The 15,899-nt window shown below is 42.9% G+C and overlaps 1 protein-coding gene across 1 annotated transcript in view; it reads right to left on the reverse strand.

The window, feature by feature from the left end:
- Window positions 1-470: 470 nt before the first annotated feature.
- The window catches only part of susd6 (sushi domain containing 6), a 40,252-nt gene continuing 24,823 nt past the window's right edge, over window positions 471-15,899 (reverse strand). Inside the window, exons 3-7 of the mRNA XM_074685768.1 lie at window positions 6,301-6,495; window positions 5,704-5,898; window positions 5,470-5,608; window positions 3,123-3,598; window positions 471-2,857 (exon numbers count right to left, since the gene is read on the reverse strand). Of these exons, the coding sequence (XP_074541869.1) occupies window positions 2,832-2,857; window positions 3,123-3,598; window positions 5,470-5,608; window positions 5,704-5,898; window positions 6,301-6,495 (1,031 nt within the window). The 3' untranslated portion in view covers window positions 471-2,831. The remainder of the gene's footprint in view (window positions 2,858-3,122; window positions 3,599-5,469; window positions 5,609-5,703; window positions 5,899-6,300; window positions 6,496-15,899) is intronic.

Here is a 15,899-nt window from a genome sequence, read left to right on the forward strand (position 1 = left end):
ATATCTTTATGCTGGAGACATACTACAGTGATTTAAATTAATGTAGCAGATACTGAACCAACCTATGGATCATTTAAAGATGTCTTGGCTCAGAGGAGGATCCTGAAGTGCTGTATCATGACAGATGTTCTACCATAAACCTTAGCAGCACCGGGAAACCCTTGGAAATTATTGCTTTGAATACTGGTTACACCATGACAGGAAGGAGGCTGGTGTATTCATTCAGGCTGACATTGAAGAGGAGCAGATTTTCCAAGTCCAGCACTGCTCAAATCTTCCAGGAACTCAACCAAAGGAAAAATGAATCATACTCTTTTGAGCAGTACAACCGTTTTTGTACTCGTTTCCATGGCTGACAGATACTGGAAATGTCCTGACACTGACATAAAGTGAAGCTTCTCTCTGGAAAAGTGTGTTTCATGTCAGTGAGATATATATATTTTAATTTTAAAAAATGACACGTGATCATACACATTCAAAAGAAAGCTTTAATTAGAAAGTTATATACACACTGTAAAATTAAATTAAACTTTATACAAATATTAAATTACTATCTTCACACCCACTGCCATGTACAGAGGAAAAACAAAGCTGAAAGCATTGAAACTAAGAATCAAGATGTGTTGTTTTTTTCTGGGAAGCAACACTGTACAACAGTGTTTCTGGACACAAAGTTAATCTCTGTTTTTCATCTTTTCAATCCCAAAATACTTTAATACCTTGTAGCAAAAGAGAAGCAAAAGAATAGTGAAATATAGGTGCTTATAGGTTCATCATTATCATCATCATCATGGTCATTTTCATCATCACAGTAGCTGGAAAGGGGAGGACAGAGGACTGGACATTCGTTAAGCTGTGTCCACAACCAAAGTAAACTCATTGATAAATACACAAAGACAGTTTTATGCATAGAATAGAAAAGAAGAGAGTAAGGCCATTGGGAAAACAGAACACGCTGCAGTACTGTAAAGCAACCAACGCAGAGGCTTGAGATTATACGTCCAAAAAAAAAAAAGGAAGAAAATAAATGTACAAGTCTAAGGCAACATTGTTTGCATTAATAATGTAGCCATTGACACTGACACACAGCCACGAATGCCAAATAAAACTGAGAAATTAGACGGATTGTTCCTTTTTTCCTTTTATTTCTCTGAGCAGCGAAGCTTTAAAAAGTGATTCTCAGGATCCTCCAGAGTCATGCTGTTTCCACGGTGACCAGCTTAACCACAGCTTTTTCGAGTGGTGATGAAAACAGAGGATGGTTTCTAACAAAATAACACGATTCTCTGAAATCTGCACTTGGCGTTGGAAGGGTGAGCAAGTGTATGTGGCGGGGGTGGGGTGGGGGTGGGGGGTGTGTTAGAACAAAAACTTTTCTATCCTTTCACTGCAACCAGTTGCAGTTGTGTCAATAAAGCACAAAAACGTGAGTCTTCAGTACAGTGTGAAGGTGGGAGTGAGCCAGTTCCTCTGAGGAGACTCCTGTTTTCCAGCCATTCAGCAGAAAATGATAAATATTCGAGCTGGAGAGCAGATGAATAATACACACATTGTGTGGTGGACCGCTTGCCTGAAGTGACGCTGATTTGTTCATGTGACTTATTCAGTGCTGGGAGAGATTTTCCTGTGGTGTAAGACGGGGACATTGTGAGGCCAGTCTCTGATGTGAAAATAGGCAAAATCAGAAAATGGCTGACACACACAAACACGCACACACATACACATACACACACACACACACACACACACATACATGCACTCTGCAGCAAACTGAGCCTCACACCAAACAATAAATAGTGGGGAGAAAGCTAAACCACCTTAAATTTCATTCACGTGCCCAATCATTATGTTTAAAGACAACATATCCTCAGCTTGCTCACAGGATGTGACATTATGTCTCCCTCGGCTTGTTCAGGTGAGATGAAACGCACATCCCTGGCACCAAAACACCAATCAATCCCACTTGTATGACAGAAGAAGAAGCACCATCCAAATTCAGGGAGCAGCTGGCAGCAGGAAAGAGAAAAGAGCAGCTCTTTTAAGAGTTGTGACATGATGCTCTGTCAAAACGCTGCATCCTGCTTCTAGCTCCTGTGAAGTGGTTCTCAATCCCACTAATCCATATGCTTGACGCCGGAAACACGGGAAGCAAGAGGAGACAGAGACAGAGTGAGAGACGGGGAAGGCTTCATGCTTCATTCAGACTGGGCCACCGTGCTGTGACAACGATAACTAAAAACAACATGCAGCATTCACAAAAAAAGAAGAAAAAAAAAAAAACAGCCGCCACTCACAACTCTTCAAGTACAGCGGGAAGACGATTCAGGTTCTGAGCGTCGCAGCTTCAGGAGCCAACATTACAAGTGATCTCATATTTATTTTCTGTATATCTGCAGTAATCCCAGACAGTGGATGTGTCATGGTTGCTGTAGCCTTCTCCCATGAAGCCTCTGTGTACGATGTTAATACAGAGAACTACACTTGGGAGGAGTGTACGGTAATACATGGCCTATGATACACGACCTTGTCTTACAGAGTGCTTTACTCTTACACACAGGATCTACAGGATTCATGTTGAGCTGACACCACTTTGTTTGATTCTGTGTTCCTCCATCATTGCTTGTGATGTATCGCTTGTTGGTTTTTGACTCTGCACGGGCAGCGGTGGCAGAAGAGGTTGCATGGGGATGGGGTGAGCATAGTTCTAGTCTTTTCTCGGCTGAAGGGAGTCAAGGGAAGTGGGTTGACAGCCACAGTCAGTCCTGGTCAGCAGTGAGAGATCGGGGGAACGGGGTCCTCTGCTGCTGATGCTGAGCGCGAGCTGGCAGACTTCATGCTTCCTTCAGAAGAGGAATATCTGCAGGGAGGGAGACAGAGCAGACGGGTTAGAGCAGAGCTGAGGTGAAGGGTCAGCTGGCTACCCACCACACAGTCAGGCAAACCATTACATCAACAAAGAAATTCCAACATGGGTGGGTTTGTTGTTGTTAGGTCATAAGAAGTCATGGCTCTTTTAACTCTTTCACTCATCTACTTGTAGGCTGAATCTGTCAAATGCATAATATCTTCTGCTCAATCCTTATTACCCAGCAGATGTTCGGGATCATGCTTTTTCCTCTTACCATCAGAAAACTCGTCTGCAGAGGTCACAGAGAGCAGACTGTGCTGGTCGCTGCTCTCAGAGTCTCTACGTAGAGGTAGGGGGCCCGCGCATGCACCCCCAGGGTGCTCTCTGGCCCATGATGATGAAGAAGAAGAAGAGGCCGAGGGGGCCTGATGAACCAGTACTGTCTCTGCATGACGGCGGGAGGAGTAGGACGATGAGGAGGACGTGGATGGGAGGCAGAAGTCTAAGTCTCTGTGATGGCGGCTTCTGCTGGAGCTTTGGCCTCCTGTGGCCCCCTGAGGTAGACCCTCAGAAAGCACGATGGGGACCCGAGACTCTGGAGGAGCCGGGGGAGGCGGTGAAGGAGGAGGAGGACCAGAGGCACCGCAGGGTCCACCGTTTCCATATACAGCCTCTTCATAGGAGGGAAGAGTCACCTGGACGCCCTCCACCATGATGGAGCTGGACTGGCCTGACACTCCCTGCTCCCTCCTGACACAAAAAGATGTAAACAATTAATCAGAACTGGAGGCTCAGGTTTAGAGTCATGTGTGCAGCGTGCCACAGTATAACCTCTGTGAGGAGGTGATTAGCGCTGACTGTACCCTTAATAGCAGGCTGCACTAAGCCCTCAGAACTACCACACAATCTACCACAGTGCCAATGAGCACTAGATTAAATCACAGAGGCTTTTTATCTCACAGGCACAGGCAGCCAGAACCCCTTTTTACTTTTACTTTCATTTCTCAGAAACCCAAAATGGGACATCCTGTACAACCAGTTGCCTGGCGTTGCTCTGCTTATGCGTACTACTTATGAACTGGTTTCAACAGAAACAGATACGAGGTGTGTACGGGAAAAGATACACAGCAGACTCTGCTGTGTCTCTTTAAGGCAAACAGGGAGGTGGTTTATGGGATTTAAAAAAAAAGGGCAGTGTTCCTCCAAAACAAGCAGAACAAAAGCTTTCAAGAGTTTCTGCCAGCTGTAGTTTGTGTAAGAAACAAAGGGCTTATGTAAAATTCCTTCTCAACTTGATCACAGAGAGACAAAAGACAGTGTGCTAGGAACAACTTGGAGGTTAAAGAACATGCACAGCTCTATGACAACAAGGAGCTGATGTGGTCTTCATGTCTGTGATGATATCGCACTGGACTCTTTTATTTTTTAAGCCATCTGGGGAAGTGACAGCTTCCTCACTTTACAACGCAGCCTTTTCAGGCAGGCAGTACAAGACAGGATCAGAGAGTTTGTGCAGGCAGGATTCCTACACAGTTCTTACCTCGGGCTCACTGAGAAGGCGTTTCTATATTAAACTAATGCAGCTGTGTAGGCAAGGTACTGCAGCTCAAGTTTCTCACACTTGAACATTTAAAAAGAGTGTATGTCAAGACAGCAATGACTGTTGATGTTTCATGGTGGCTGATGCCAGGTAATCCTATCAAACTTCAATTTTCAGTGAGTTATGAGTTAGCAGCTTGTATCATTTTCACAACACTTTGGTCCTACTTTAATGTTATACTCCCTTTCAGCAGACTGTCTGCTACATTTTGGTGTTAGTTGCAGGTTTGTATGATAATTTGTTACCTGACAGTGTTAAAAATTATGATGACCCAGTACATATTTCATATTCCAGATCTTAGTGTCCAGAATATTGCAAAGATCTGAATCTGACCTTGTCTTGTATTGTTTTGCAAAACGATCCGACCATCAATCGTGGAGTAATATACACATATGGTGAAAACGGCCCTATCTCACAATGATAAAGAATCCTTTGAAAACATCCTGGATCCAGATGGTGATCTGGATCACCTCCAAAATGTAATCACTTCTTCCTTATCCCACTTTGAACATTTCCTGAAAATTTCATGAAGATCTGTTTGTTACTTTTTGAGTTGTTCACAGACAAACTCTCCCAAAACCATTACTTCCTTGGCAGTGGTAACAAGTGCACTGCAAAAACTGAAATCTTATCAAGTGTTTTTGTCTTATTTTCAGGAGAAAATTCCTATTTAGACTCAATATGAGCCAAATTCACACAACAAGAGAAAAGTTACTTGTATTAAGACATTATTCTAGGAAATTTTCAAGCATTTTTTTCTTGTTCCATTGGCAGATTTTTTTACTGGTTACAAGCAATTCAAACCTCATTTTTGTACTCTGATAACTTGAAACAAGACATATTTCTGGATTGATAAGTTGAAAGTGGCTTATATCGAGTATAATAAGACAATTTTTACTTAAAAAAAGACAAAAACACTTGATAAGATTTCAGTTTTTTTGCAGTGTGTGTTTGTAGCTTGAGTAGGCCTCTGACAATAATGGATGGGTGTGTGTTTGGTATCTGTGTGTGTGTGTCTTACCTGCTGTGGTGGAAGGACTTGAGTTTTGGCTGTACAAGAACAAACAGCACCACTAAAAGCAGGATAAGAGCCACAGAGCTGGCTGTTGATGCCACGATCGACAGAGCTGGTACGCCCAGCGTGGAGCTCGGCTCCTTGTCTGAGGGACACAGAGAAGACGTCGAGTCGTAAGTGGAACTGTGGTCACAGACTCTGCATGAGGTCGTGTGTGATTACAGAGGTGTACAATCAAACCTTGTGTAAGTCGACAGCTAATCTGCATGGGGCCGTCCCACTCGCCGTTCTGGCAGGTGAGGAACTTGTAGTCTCCCTTCAGAGCGTAGCCCTCGTCACAGAAGTACTCGATGACGGTCTTCTGGGTGAGGCGGTGGCAAGGAGACGGATGACAGCGGTATCCACCATTCTCTGGTTCAGTGGGGGGTGAACAAACTGGGGAGAGAAGAAGAAATTGTTTCTGTTGTGTTCATTAATTGATACCTGTTTGAAAAGTTCCTTTTTTCCCCTCTTTTGGTTTTGAGGAAAGATATTTAACTGGTCTCGTGATGCTTTGTTTCAGCTTGGTGTGGGAGTGCAAATGCTCATTTTCAGAGATTTAGAAAGCTTACTTTAAAGGAAGGTGGAAAAAATAAAAAAACTGTCTCCCCAAGAGCTCAACTGAAATGGATTTAGCTACAAAGAGCAATGAAAATGAATCATTCCATTTATGATGGGTTTCTCTGAATGCCGAGGCTTTCAAACCTGAAAAGCAGAGTACTTAAATATGATGAGTAAACAGGGAAGGTAACCTGTACTTTGAGATTATTCCTCTATGTGTGTTTGAATGCTGCTCACCGCTGCTCCTGACGCAGCCTGGAGGCTGATGGGACCAGGCTCCAGAGCTGGTACAGATGATGCTTGTGGGTCCATCCGCAGTGTAGCCCGGCTCACAGCCATAAGTCAGCAGGGTGCCTGGGGGAAACGAGCCCCGGTTGGCTTGGGTCTTGTTCACCAGGTCTCCGTGCTGCACGCCGGGTGGCCTCGCACAACCTTCAGACACACAGACATGCGAAGAGAATGAGAATGAGTTTCCTGCCTTTGGGCTTTGCCTCCTGAAAGTGAGATACAAAGCTTCTCTTTGGCCCCCAGACAGGACCTATGATCAGTTACGTAAGAAACTACCAGCAGCCAAACCGCCATCCTGAACCACATTTTAAAAATAAAAGGTAAACACATTATGATGAGGAAAGCAAGTAAATGCAGCAAGAGTTAAAAGTTCTGTGGATGGATTATGAAGCCTTTTCATTTCAATTTATGCAAGCATTAAAATCCTGCTGGGAAAACGAGAACAATCTGTTTCACATGCAGCCTGAACCTCTGCACTAATATTGTGTCAAATAAACAAAGTATTTACAACAAATAAAGGAGCCTTTATGGCACAATCACAGGACTGTGTTGCACGATTTGTAATACTTTTCCCGTGATTGTTGTGTTTAAGTGTTGCATTAATGTGGAGTTGCTGCGATATTGTGCTGTTCTATCATTGCGCTGACATAAACTGCCGACTGGCTTCCTCTGCAGGCAGCTGCCACTGGGTCAAACAACTTTTCACAGGGAGACTGTGTCAGGCTGACAGGTTGGGCTGATAATTAAAGCTCAGAGGTATTGTTACTTGAAACCAGGCTGCATTTTACACAGTAACAGTAAAACAGTGAATCAGGATGACGAGTGTTGTTTGAGACAACTGTTCTGAGCATGACAGAGAACACCTGAAGGACTCACGGTGGATTAAAATATCTGAGGGAGCTTCGTATAGATTTAATTTCTCTTGATTATCTGGCGAGTGATGAGACAGAATCTTTAGGGAGACTCATCTAATTGGCTCTAATGACAGACTTGAAACTCTAAAGCAGCCAATAAGGACAGGGTGAGGCAGAGACCTGATGTTAATTGTGCTTTGATCCACCTTCCCATATTCTGTCTATGATGCCGCAGTGTCATGCCAGCTCCTTGAGTCTGTGTTGTGGATTGATTATCTCGAGTTGTGCTTCACTCCCACAGCTCTGAAACTCCCAGACGCTCATGTTTAAATATACAGATTTGGAGCTGCAAACTGGCAAGTGTGGATGATGTTAATCCAGCAGGTCTGACAAAACAATGCAGCACCTGTGTAAATGCAGACACGACAGCAGGAGGCGGGCTTTGGAAAGTAGATACAGACATACCAACTTTATTACTACTGATCTGGCTCATCTGTGAAGTTGTTACGCAAGAATTTCAGGCTTGGCTTCATTAGAAACACAATAAACACTTAGCTAAAACCCATCTGGGTCATAAAGTATATTTGGATCTGTCGTAATAAGAGGATTTCATGGTGTTATCTGTACATCTTATCTGCTTTAATTCATTATATGGATTTATAGAAAGCGCAGTATTTTTCTCAGTGACAAAACTCAGGCCTAAGTACGTTTTAACACCCCCACAACACAGGCATTAATAAAGCCATCATCAAAACTAATGACCACATGGCTCATTATTTAATCCTTACTGTTAGAGTATTCACAAAACATATTAGCTATGCTCGATTGCAGGGTCTTATCACCCGCTTGACACAAACACACACACCAACACTGCAAACAGCCACTTTGTCTCTCTTGCGTGTGTGTGTTTAGAGATTGAAAGAGAGACTATTTCCACAGCAGCGCCTCTAACATCCTCTAATCTCCGGGGAGAAATGTCGCTCTAAGCTGGCAGCACAAGATTAAATGCAAACACTCAAATGTGTGCGCCTACTCACCCAAACACACACACACACACACACACACACACACAAAACAAAGTCAACACCCACAAACAAAGACACTCCCAAGACAAAGTGGTGTGATACCAAAGGGTGTGATATTGAATCCAGCTGGGGACAGATTTGGGGTGTGTGTGTGTGTATATGTGTGTGTTCAAGGAGTGTGACCACTGCTCACTGCTGCTGATGCTTCGTCACCTAATTGGTTACAAAACATCTGGATAGAGGTAGAGAGTGGTAATTTAGCCAGCTGCCACTTTTTTACCTACATACGGCGTCCTTCTAAATAAAAATATTACATGAAAATTGAAGCATTATTTATTGCACGAGTGCTGCTGGAGTTTCCAGAAGCTGGTTTAAGCCTGATCAAACTTCACATTTCTTTATAACAAGAGCCTTTGTTTAGGAGTAAAACAAATAATAAATAATCTGCAGATTATAGTCGTGATTAAAAGCTTATCCTTTTGTCACAAAGATTTGAAAATGTCCCAATGCCAAAAGGACCAAGTAAACAGGGATAAAACAGAGAAACTGAACTTATAGGACAAGTTTGGTTTATACAGCTTTTACATTGTTTATAGAATGAAGTAGAACAAAATACTCACCCAGAAGGCTTTCCTGATCCAAGCAGTGCTTCGGGAGATATTTAGATCCAAAATCGTGCAGTGGACGTCCGATAATGGGATCCATCGGGGCATAGACAGGGTCGCTCCTAAAACTGCATTAATGGTCCAAAAACTGATGTTTTTCACCCATATTCCATCATGGTCTGCTCTGGGTTGGTTCTGCTGCAGTCTGTGTCACTCCAGATAGTGCTGTGTGGCTGTAATGACCTCTGAACTGACAAAAACTTTGTTTACGTTTGCCCCTCCGTGAATGCGCAGTACTCTCTGGAGAGCTGACTCCACTTCCTCCTTTCTTTGAGGGGCAAACGTAAAGAAAGTCTTTGTCAGTTCAGAGGTCAGTACAGCCACACAGCGCTGTCTGGAGTGACACAGACTGCAGCAGAGGACTAACCTGGAGCGGACCATGATGGAATATGGGTGAAAAACACGAGTTTTTGGACGATAAATGCAGTTTTAGGAGCGGCCCTTCTATGCCCCGATGGATTCCATTATTCGGATGTCCGCTGCACAATTTTGGATCTAAATATCTCCTGAAGCACTGCTTGGAAAACCTTCTGGGTGAGTATTTTGTTCTACTTCATTCTATAAACAATGTAAAAGCTGTATAAACCAAACATATCCTTTAAGGATGGCTAGAATCCCAAGCAACCATGACAGTAACATTAAGATTAGGGATGCACAATATATCATTATCAATATCGGTATTGGCCGATGTTGGTCACTTTTGTTAATAAATCGGTATTGGCTAATGTGTAAAAGTGGGTCAATATTTACTTATTAACTGCTAGCTGTTTTCAGGGCATCTTGAACCTTCAAGATCCAAATAATATTGTTTTCTATGACTATGTAAACACCACAACTACCAAAGAGGAGTGGACTTGCTTCTTTTATGTCTCTCTCCCTGCTTTTGATCCAAAAAATAGACAAAACATACTTTTTGATCGTGCTACGTCCTATGATCCTCTCAATGGTCGTCTGTTGTCATGGTCACAACGCTTTTTCTTTCTGAACTACCTTGACACATAATCTCAGGTTGTTGTTTTTTTTTTTAACCAATACTTATATTGGCAAATATCGGTTATCGGCTATAACAGCAATATTGATGTCCGTATCAGCCAAAATGTTCATATCAGTGCATCCCTAGTTAAGATTACCTGACTAATTGTGAAATTTGAGGAGGAATGTTGGTAATAACTTTAAGTAACAAATATTTCTAGAAATGTTTAATTTTAAAAATAGTTTTTCCATTACAAGAGTTCAAACCAGGATGCAACAGCTCTGAAAATACATCATGTGTCTTGAAGCTCAGTATTTTAGATGCGATGTGTTGGTATTAGCAACACCTGCAGACAAACATCCTGCATGGCCACTAATCCAACCTTGAAGTAAACTCAGTCTTTAAGACGCAAACACAGGCTGATGGTTTGTTTAGAGTGATACATAATGACAGAGGTTCATGTTCTCACTCATTCACAGCCTCTTCTCCAACACGCAGAAACACTATCTGCACAAACATATCAGGATGCTATTTGACACCATGACCTGAGCAGTTGTTGGGCCAGTTGCTTCAGGCAGGCTAAAGGCTCTCTGAGGGGGTGATGGTGCTAATGGAGGTGGTAAAGGTGATGAATTGATGACCCTGGGCTGGGAGGCAGCAGGGGACAAAAAAGGCCTTAGGGGGCAGTTTAGGAAAACGGCCTCAGCCCAGCAGTTACTGTGATGGTCTTTTGTGGTGCAAAAAGCCATCAATACATCAGCTGAAGACAGATTCTGTCTTTTGTCTGGGCTTTTCTCTGGATAACAGCACATTATGAGGTAGACTGCTGTATTTATGCTCTGTATTTTTAGCCGAACATAACTCAGAATTTCTGTTACAGCTCGTTTTGAGAGGATGTCTGCAGGGATCTGATCGGAGCTTCCCCAGCATGTCCCTCCTTTGTATTTCCTCTCTACTTCATATAAATACAGATAAGACATGCTGAAGAGGTTTGGGTCAAGTAGGGAGAAAAGTAGGAACACAACAGTTGTAAGATGTTTCTCAACACATAAAGACAAGCTAGTTCTACTTACAGCTTCAAACAAAGCCAGTGTTGTTTTTGTTGCTAAATCTAAAAGGCACTGCTGTGCATTAGCATGAGGTCAGTTGATCAAGTGCAAAGAAATGGTTACAGTGAGAGGTTTAATCCAGCAGAGGGTTCATTCAGTCAGAGGTCACAGCAGAGAGAGGTCAGACTGGATGAACCATGAAGACAGTCAAATGTTATTTTTATACTCATGGGGCTTTAAGATCAGCGACCAACCAGGATGTCATGGCAGGAAGGGCTGTTAACTGGATAACCAAAGATCACGGCTAAAACATTTCATACCTGAAATAAGCAGAAAAATTATCTTATTTAAAGGGATAGTTCAGTTTTTTTGAAGTGGGGTTGTATGAGCTCTATATGACCACTGAGGACATTAGATACAGTAGAAAGGTGTCTCCTCTCCCTCAGTAAGACACAGAATCATCATCAGAAGCAGATGTTTATTGTATGCTACATGTAAGAGAAAACAGTGTATGTGATTTAAAAATAGATATTTTACACATAATAAAAAGATCCACTGAGAATAGAGCGTCTCATACTCATGCCAGCTAAAAATCTAAAGGTTTAATATTTTTAAGACAGAGAAAAGTCAAAAAGTGGCTGTCAAGCTTCAAGGAATAAAGATGTTTGCCTGAAACTTACTCTCCCATGGGATCATACCTGTCACAGGAAGCAAGAACCCACTGGAAAATATATAAATATATTCAACATCAAAAAATTCTACTGCTTTTGTAAATTACCAAGACTAAGTGTGAGGCTTAAAAGCAGGAAGTAGGTGAAGAGAATCTAAAAAAAGAGAGTAATACTGTCAGGAAAAGGTATTCATTACTAGATAAAGAAGCAGAGAGAGACGAGGGGGGAGGGGAGAAAGAGAAAGAAAAAAAACATCAGCATCATGGAGGACTGTGGCTCTGAGCGATTACACGCCAAAAAGAGACATGTCGTGGCAGGTCGTCCAATAGTTTCTGTGAGCCAGGGAGAGGCTCTGTGCAGCAACAATGGGAAGAGGAGGCAGCCGTCAGCCACAGCGCATACCACACTGTGGGCTGGGTGCGCACAACTCAAGAGACTGTCAAAGGAAGGAACAAACACGGCTTCAGTATCCCAAGATGGAAGAGAGCTTCAGATATATGACCCCGCCGTCCCTCCCTTTCCCACCGTCGCCCTTACAGCCACCATTGGATATCGGCTTTAAAAACACACAGGGGGGAAAAAACTGATAAAAAAAATAGTGAGCAATGCCAGAGTGGATGTCAGCACGCCATGTTTTGTGCTTATGAGGAAGGGAATGAGTCACAGTTTAACACAAGCTGTTCTCCCACCAGTCTGATGTTAAGAGTTTGCTCAAGAGAACGGTGGTTTCGAGGAGCGGCTCGAACAATAATGACTAAAGCAGAGTAACAGCAAGCAGAAAAAATCCTTACATGAATTACAAAACTGTCTTGTGAAGTCAAGTAAATAAAGATGCTTTAATAATTCTGTTTCCTGAGGATGTGAGCAGTGCTTAAGCCAACATAAGGAGTTAAAGTGGTCATATGAAAAGGTTAAACTATAAAAATCTTCTGGGCACACGACTGTAAGCTGATCAAAGGGCTTAATTGCTAAAGGTCGCAGCAACACTTGATGTAAGTGGGAGTACTGGGCCAGGATGGAGCGCCCATGAGGCCGGCGGCTAATCCCAACATCCGTCGCCTTAAGGCTGTGCCGGAGGAGACTTGGGCTGTGGGGGGCGTTAAAATCCCCTGCCTTGCTCTGAAGTGCCTGCCTGGCTGTGAATATCTCCCTTTCCCCATCTGTTACCGACGGTGCTCGCCTGCTGAGAGCTGGGAGAGGTGGGGTGGGGTGGGGAGGGGTGAGGATAACTGTTGGTTGGGAGGGAAAAACAAGGGGTTTTAGCCGCCTTTGCCAAGGCAAATTAAAATTCTAATTATCCTCCATTACAAGCTGGAAGCGCTCGAAAGCAGATCAGATACTGATGACTTCTGCAGCCAGCTGTTTGGTTGCTCTACAGTACGAAACAATAGGCCATAAAGAGGGTGTGTTTTCCAGTGTGAGTGTTTGTCCTCTCAACTGTGTCAAGGAGCGGGGGGAATGTGTGTGCGAATGTACATAAGAGGGGGGTGTGTGTTGGATTAAGCTAAAGACCAAAGGGATGATGATGCTCTTCTTTGGCCTGGTAAATATGTTTTTGTTCCTCAGATCCTCTGTTGTTGTTGTTGTTTTTGATGATTTGATGTCAGTTTTTGGGCAGAGGGTGCTTTTGTTTCCCTCATCTCTCCCCTTAAACCGTTTGATTTTTTGCCAAGCAGTTGTTATTCAAGTGTTGTACAGAGCAGGCGAACACATAATAGGGAAGTGCTGGAAATACTGGGAGGGGCTGCGACTAAGTTCTGCCAAAAAGTGGTTCTTCTGAAACCGGGTTTCCCCCCATCGTGTCAGAAGGCTGATGATGAAACTAAAGACTGGAACAGGAGAAGATTATGACAGCCAGGGGACGTAGCAGCTCGTATAGCAATATTCCAGTAAAAGTGAAACTTCTTGTACTTCTTTTTGTTTCACTCCCTTAGCTTTTAACTAGGGGTGCAGCGGTTAACCAGTTATTCTACCAACCCCGGTTAAACGTCCGGTTATATAACCGCAGACGTTCGGCAACAACGGTTATTTCTGCTTACAACAGTCCGTCAGTTTAAACCCGTGCGCCGCAAAATGCAGCCGAAACGGTTCCTTTGTCTCTCTCTCTCGCGCTTGGTTTCCACACGGCCTATTTAGCGGGCGTACCACAGCAGCACACAGACGAGAGACAAGAAGACTATGAGATACAGAGAGAAATAGTGAAACAGTGTTTGTAAAACAAATCAAGATAGACTGGGACCATTGTTTGTATCACAGACATAGGAGCTGCAGCCCACGAATCCCAGGAGAAACAAGCTCAGCTAACCATGGTGGCTATGTTAGCAAAGAGCTAATGGCAGACGTCGCTGAGCAGGCAGATACACCTGAAACTCAACCCAACAAAAACGACCTCTCCACCAAAAAAACGCTTGAGGTCGGCAGTGTGGGAGCATTTTGGCCACAAGAAGGATGCCCAGGGACTTGTTCAAGATGACGGCTACCCAATTTGCAAAACCTGCCGACGAGAAGTCTCAGCTAAGGGCTCCAATACCTCGAATCTCCGGCAGCATCTGCTTGATCACCCTCCCGAATTACATGCCAAAGTCGTTATGGTAAGTAAACGGTAACCAACCAAAATATGTTATATGATTAAAAATATGTAATTAATAATAATACTAGCCTAGACATGAATGACATTGATTGTTGAATGAGTGGATGATAATAACACTTAACGTCTATTACCCACGTGTAAAATAAATAAAATGTGGGAAAAAACAATTAAACATATTTTCAAAGAATGCCAATGTGATTTTTTATGTCTAAAATAATCACCGTAAAACCATGTTTTTTTCTCAGACTGTAACCGTATACCAAAATCTGAAACTGTTGCACTCCCTGAGCTTTTAACTAGCATAAACAAGCTAGTTGTAGCATAAGCCAAAATGTGCCAAAGTGTGTATTTGCTCTATGCTCTTACTTTCCTTCTTTCACACATTTGCTGAAGCTGATCTGTGATGTTAGCATGAGAAACTTCACACAGTATGAAGTGACACAACTGCGCGTGACCCCGCTGAGTAACACAGGACCATAACATAAGAAGCTTGATGTTTGGGTGAGTGATACTACCAGGGTCATGTTTTATTGCGAGCAGGTGAAAAGTCGTCATGTTGTAACACTGTCTCACACACACACATACACCAACACACAAACACACTAATCTCTGCTTTCAGATTACTTTTACAGCTGGCCACTGAGAACCAGCTAAAGCAGAATTTTGATAACAAGAAGAGAGGTTGGGAAAAACTGCTTATAAAACTGGACGTATATTACTGTAGGGCAGAACCAACGCAGATCAAAGCTGAAACTTTAAAGTGTGAAACCATTTATAAAAAAGGAAAACGAGATTTAACGCTGATGTGAGATCTTTAAGGCCTCTGGGGGCAGACAGGGGGACTTTAGCGAGGTAAAACAGGGGGCAGAGGTGGAGGAGGATGAAGCAGGGAGGCATAGCGAAGAAAGTGCCAGCACAGTTCTACTAAAGTGTATAGTTTACTCTCTCAAAGTGGAGGTTTCAGGCGTCCCAGGGTGCCACAACCAGGAGCTTTGTTGTGCTAAGTACTTAGAAATCTGACATGTAGGCATTTATTTTGTTAACAACACACCAGGGCTTTAGGCCACTCAGAACTGGTCAGTTGAATCAGATTTAGCTGTTCAATAAACTATTGACTGTTTGCCTCTTGTCTTGCAGCTCAACACCACAAACTGCATTGTTGTCTATCCTTTAAGAAACACACTGTCAGAGTTTTTCAGAAGCACTGGTTTTTGCTGAACCATCAACACATTTTCCATGTTTGTCCATCATTAGTACAAAATGAATCCAAGACACCGTTCTATTCTAGGGAAAGGCCAAATCTTGATTCTCATTTCTCTAAAGGGACTTTGGGTCTATGTGACATAAATGGATTCATGATCTAATGGGAAAGTCCAACCTGACCGCAGATACTGAGAAACAGCTTTTAGAAATAACCAGTTTGGACTTTTTCAAGATCACATTTCAAGTTCTGAAAGTGCCTGTAAATAAAGCCCCATTTCAGAAAGAAAATGGGACACGGTTAACAAAGAGCAACCATGGAAGACATCTAGGGATGGGTATCTTATGAGGTACTATCATAGGTACTGACCTAATTCTAGTTCTGCACGATTTGGGGAAAAGGTGCGATTGGCGATTAGGTGGACAATATTGCGATTGCGATTGTGCTTGCGATTTAATAAAAAAAGTTGTGTCATGAGTCTACAGACTTGCTTGGTTATCATGGAGAAAAATCAAGAAAA

The sequence above is a fragment of the Halichoeres trimaculatus genome, unplaced genomic scaffold, assembly GCF_033239565.1.
Source record: "Halichoeres trimaculatus isolate MK-OKI-2021-1 unplaced genomic scaffold, fHalTri1.1 fHalTri1_scaffold_13, whole genome shotgun sequence".
Classification (NCBI taxonomy): domain Eukaryota; kingdom Metazoa; phylum Chordata; class Actinopteri; order Labriformes; family Labridae; genus Halichoeres; species Halichoeres trimaculatus.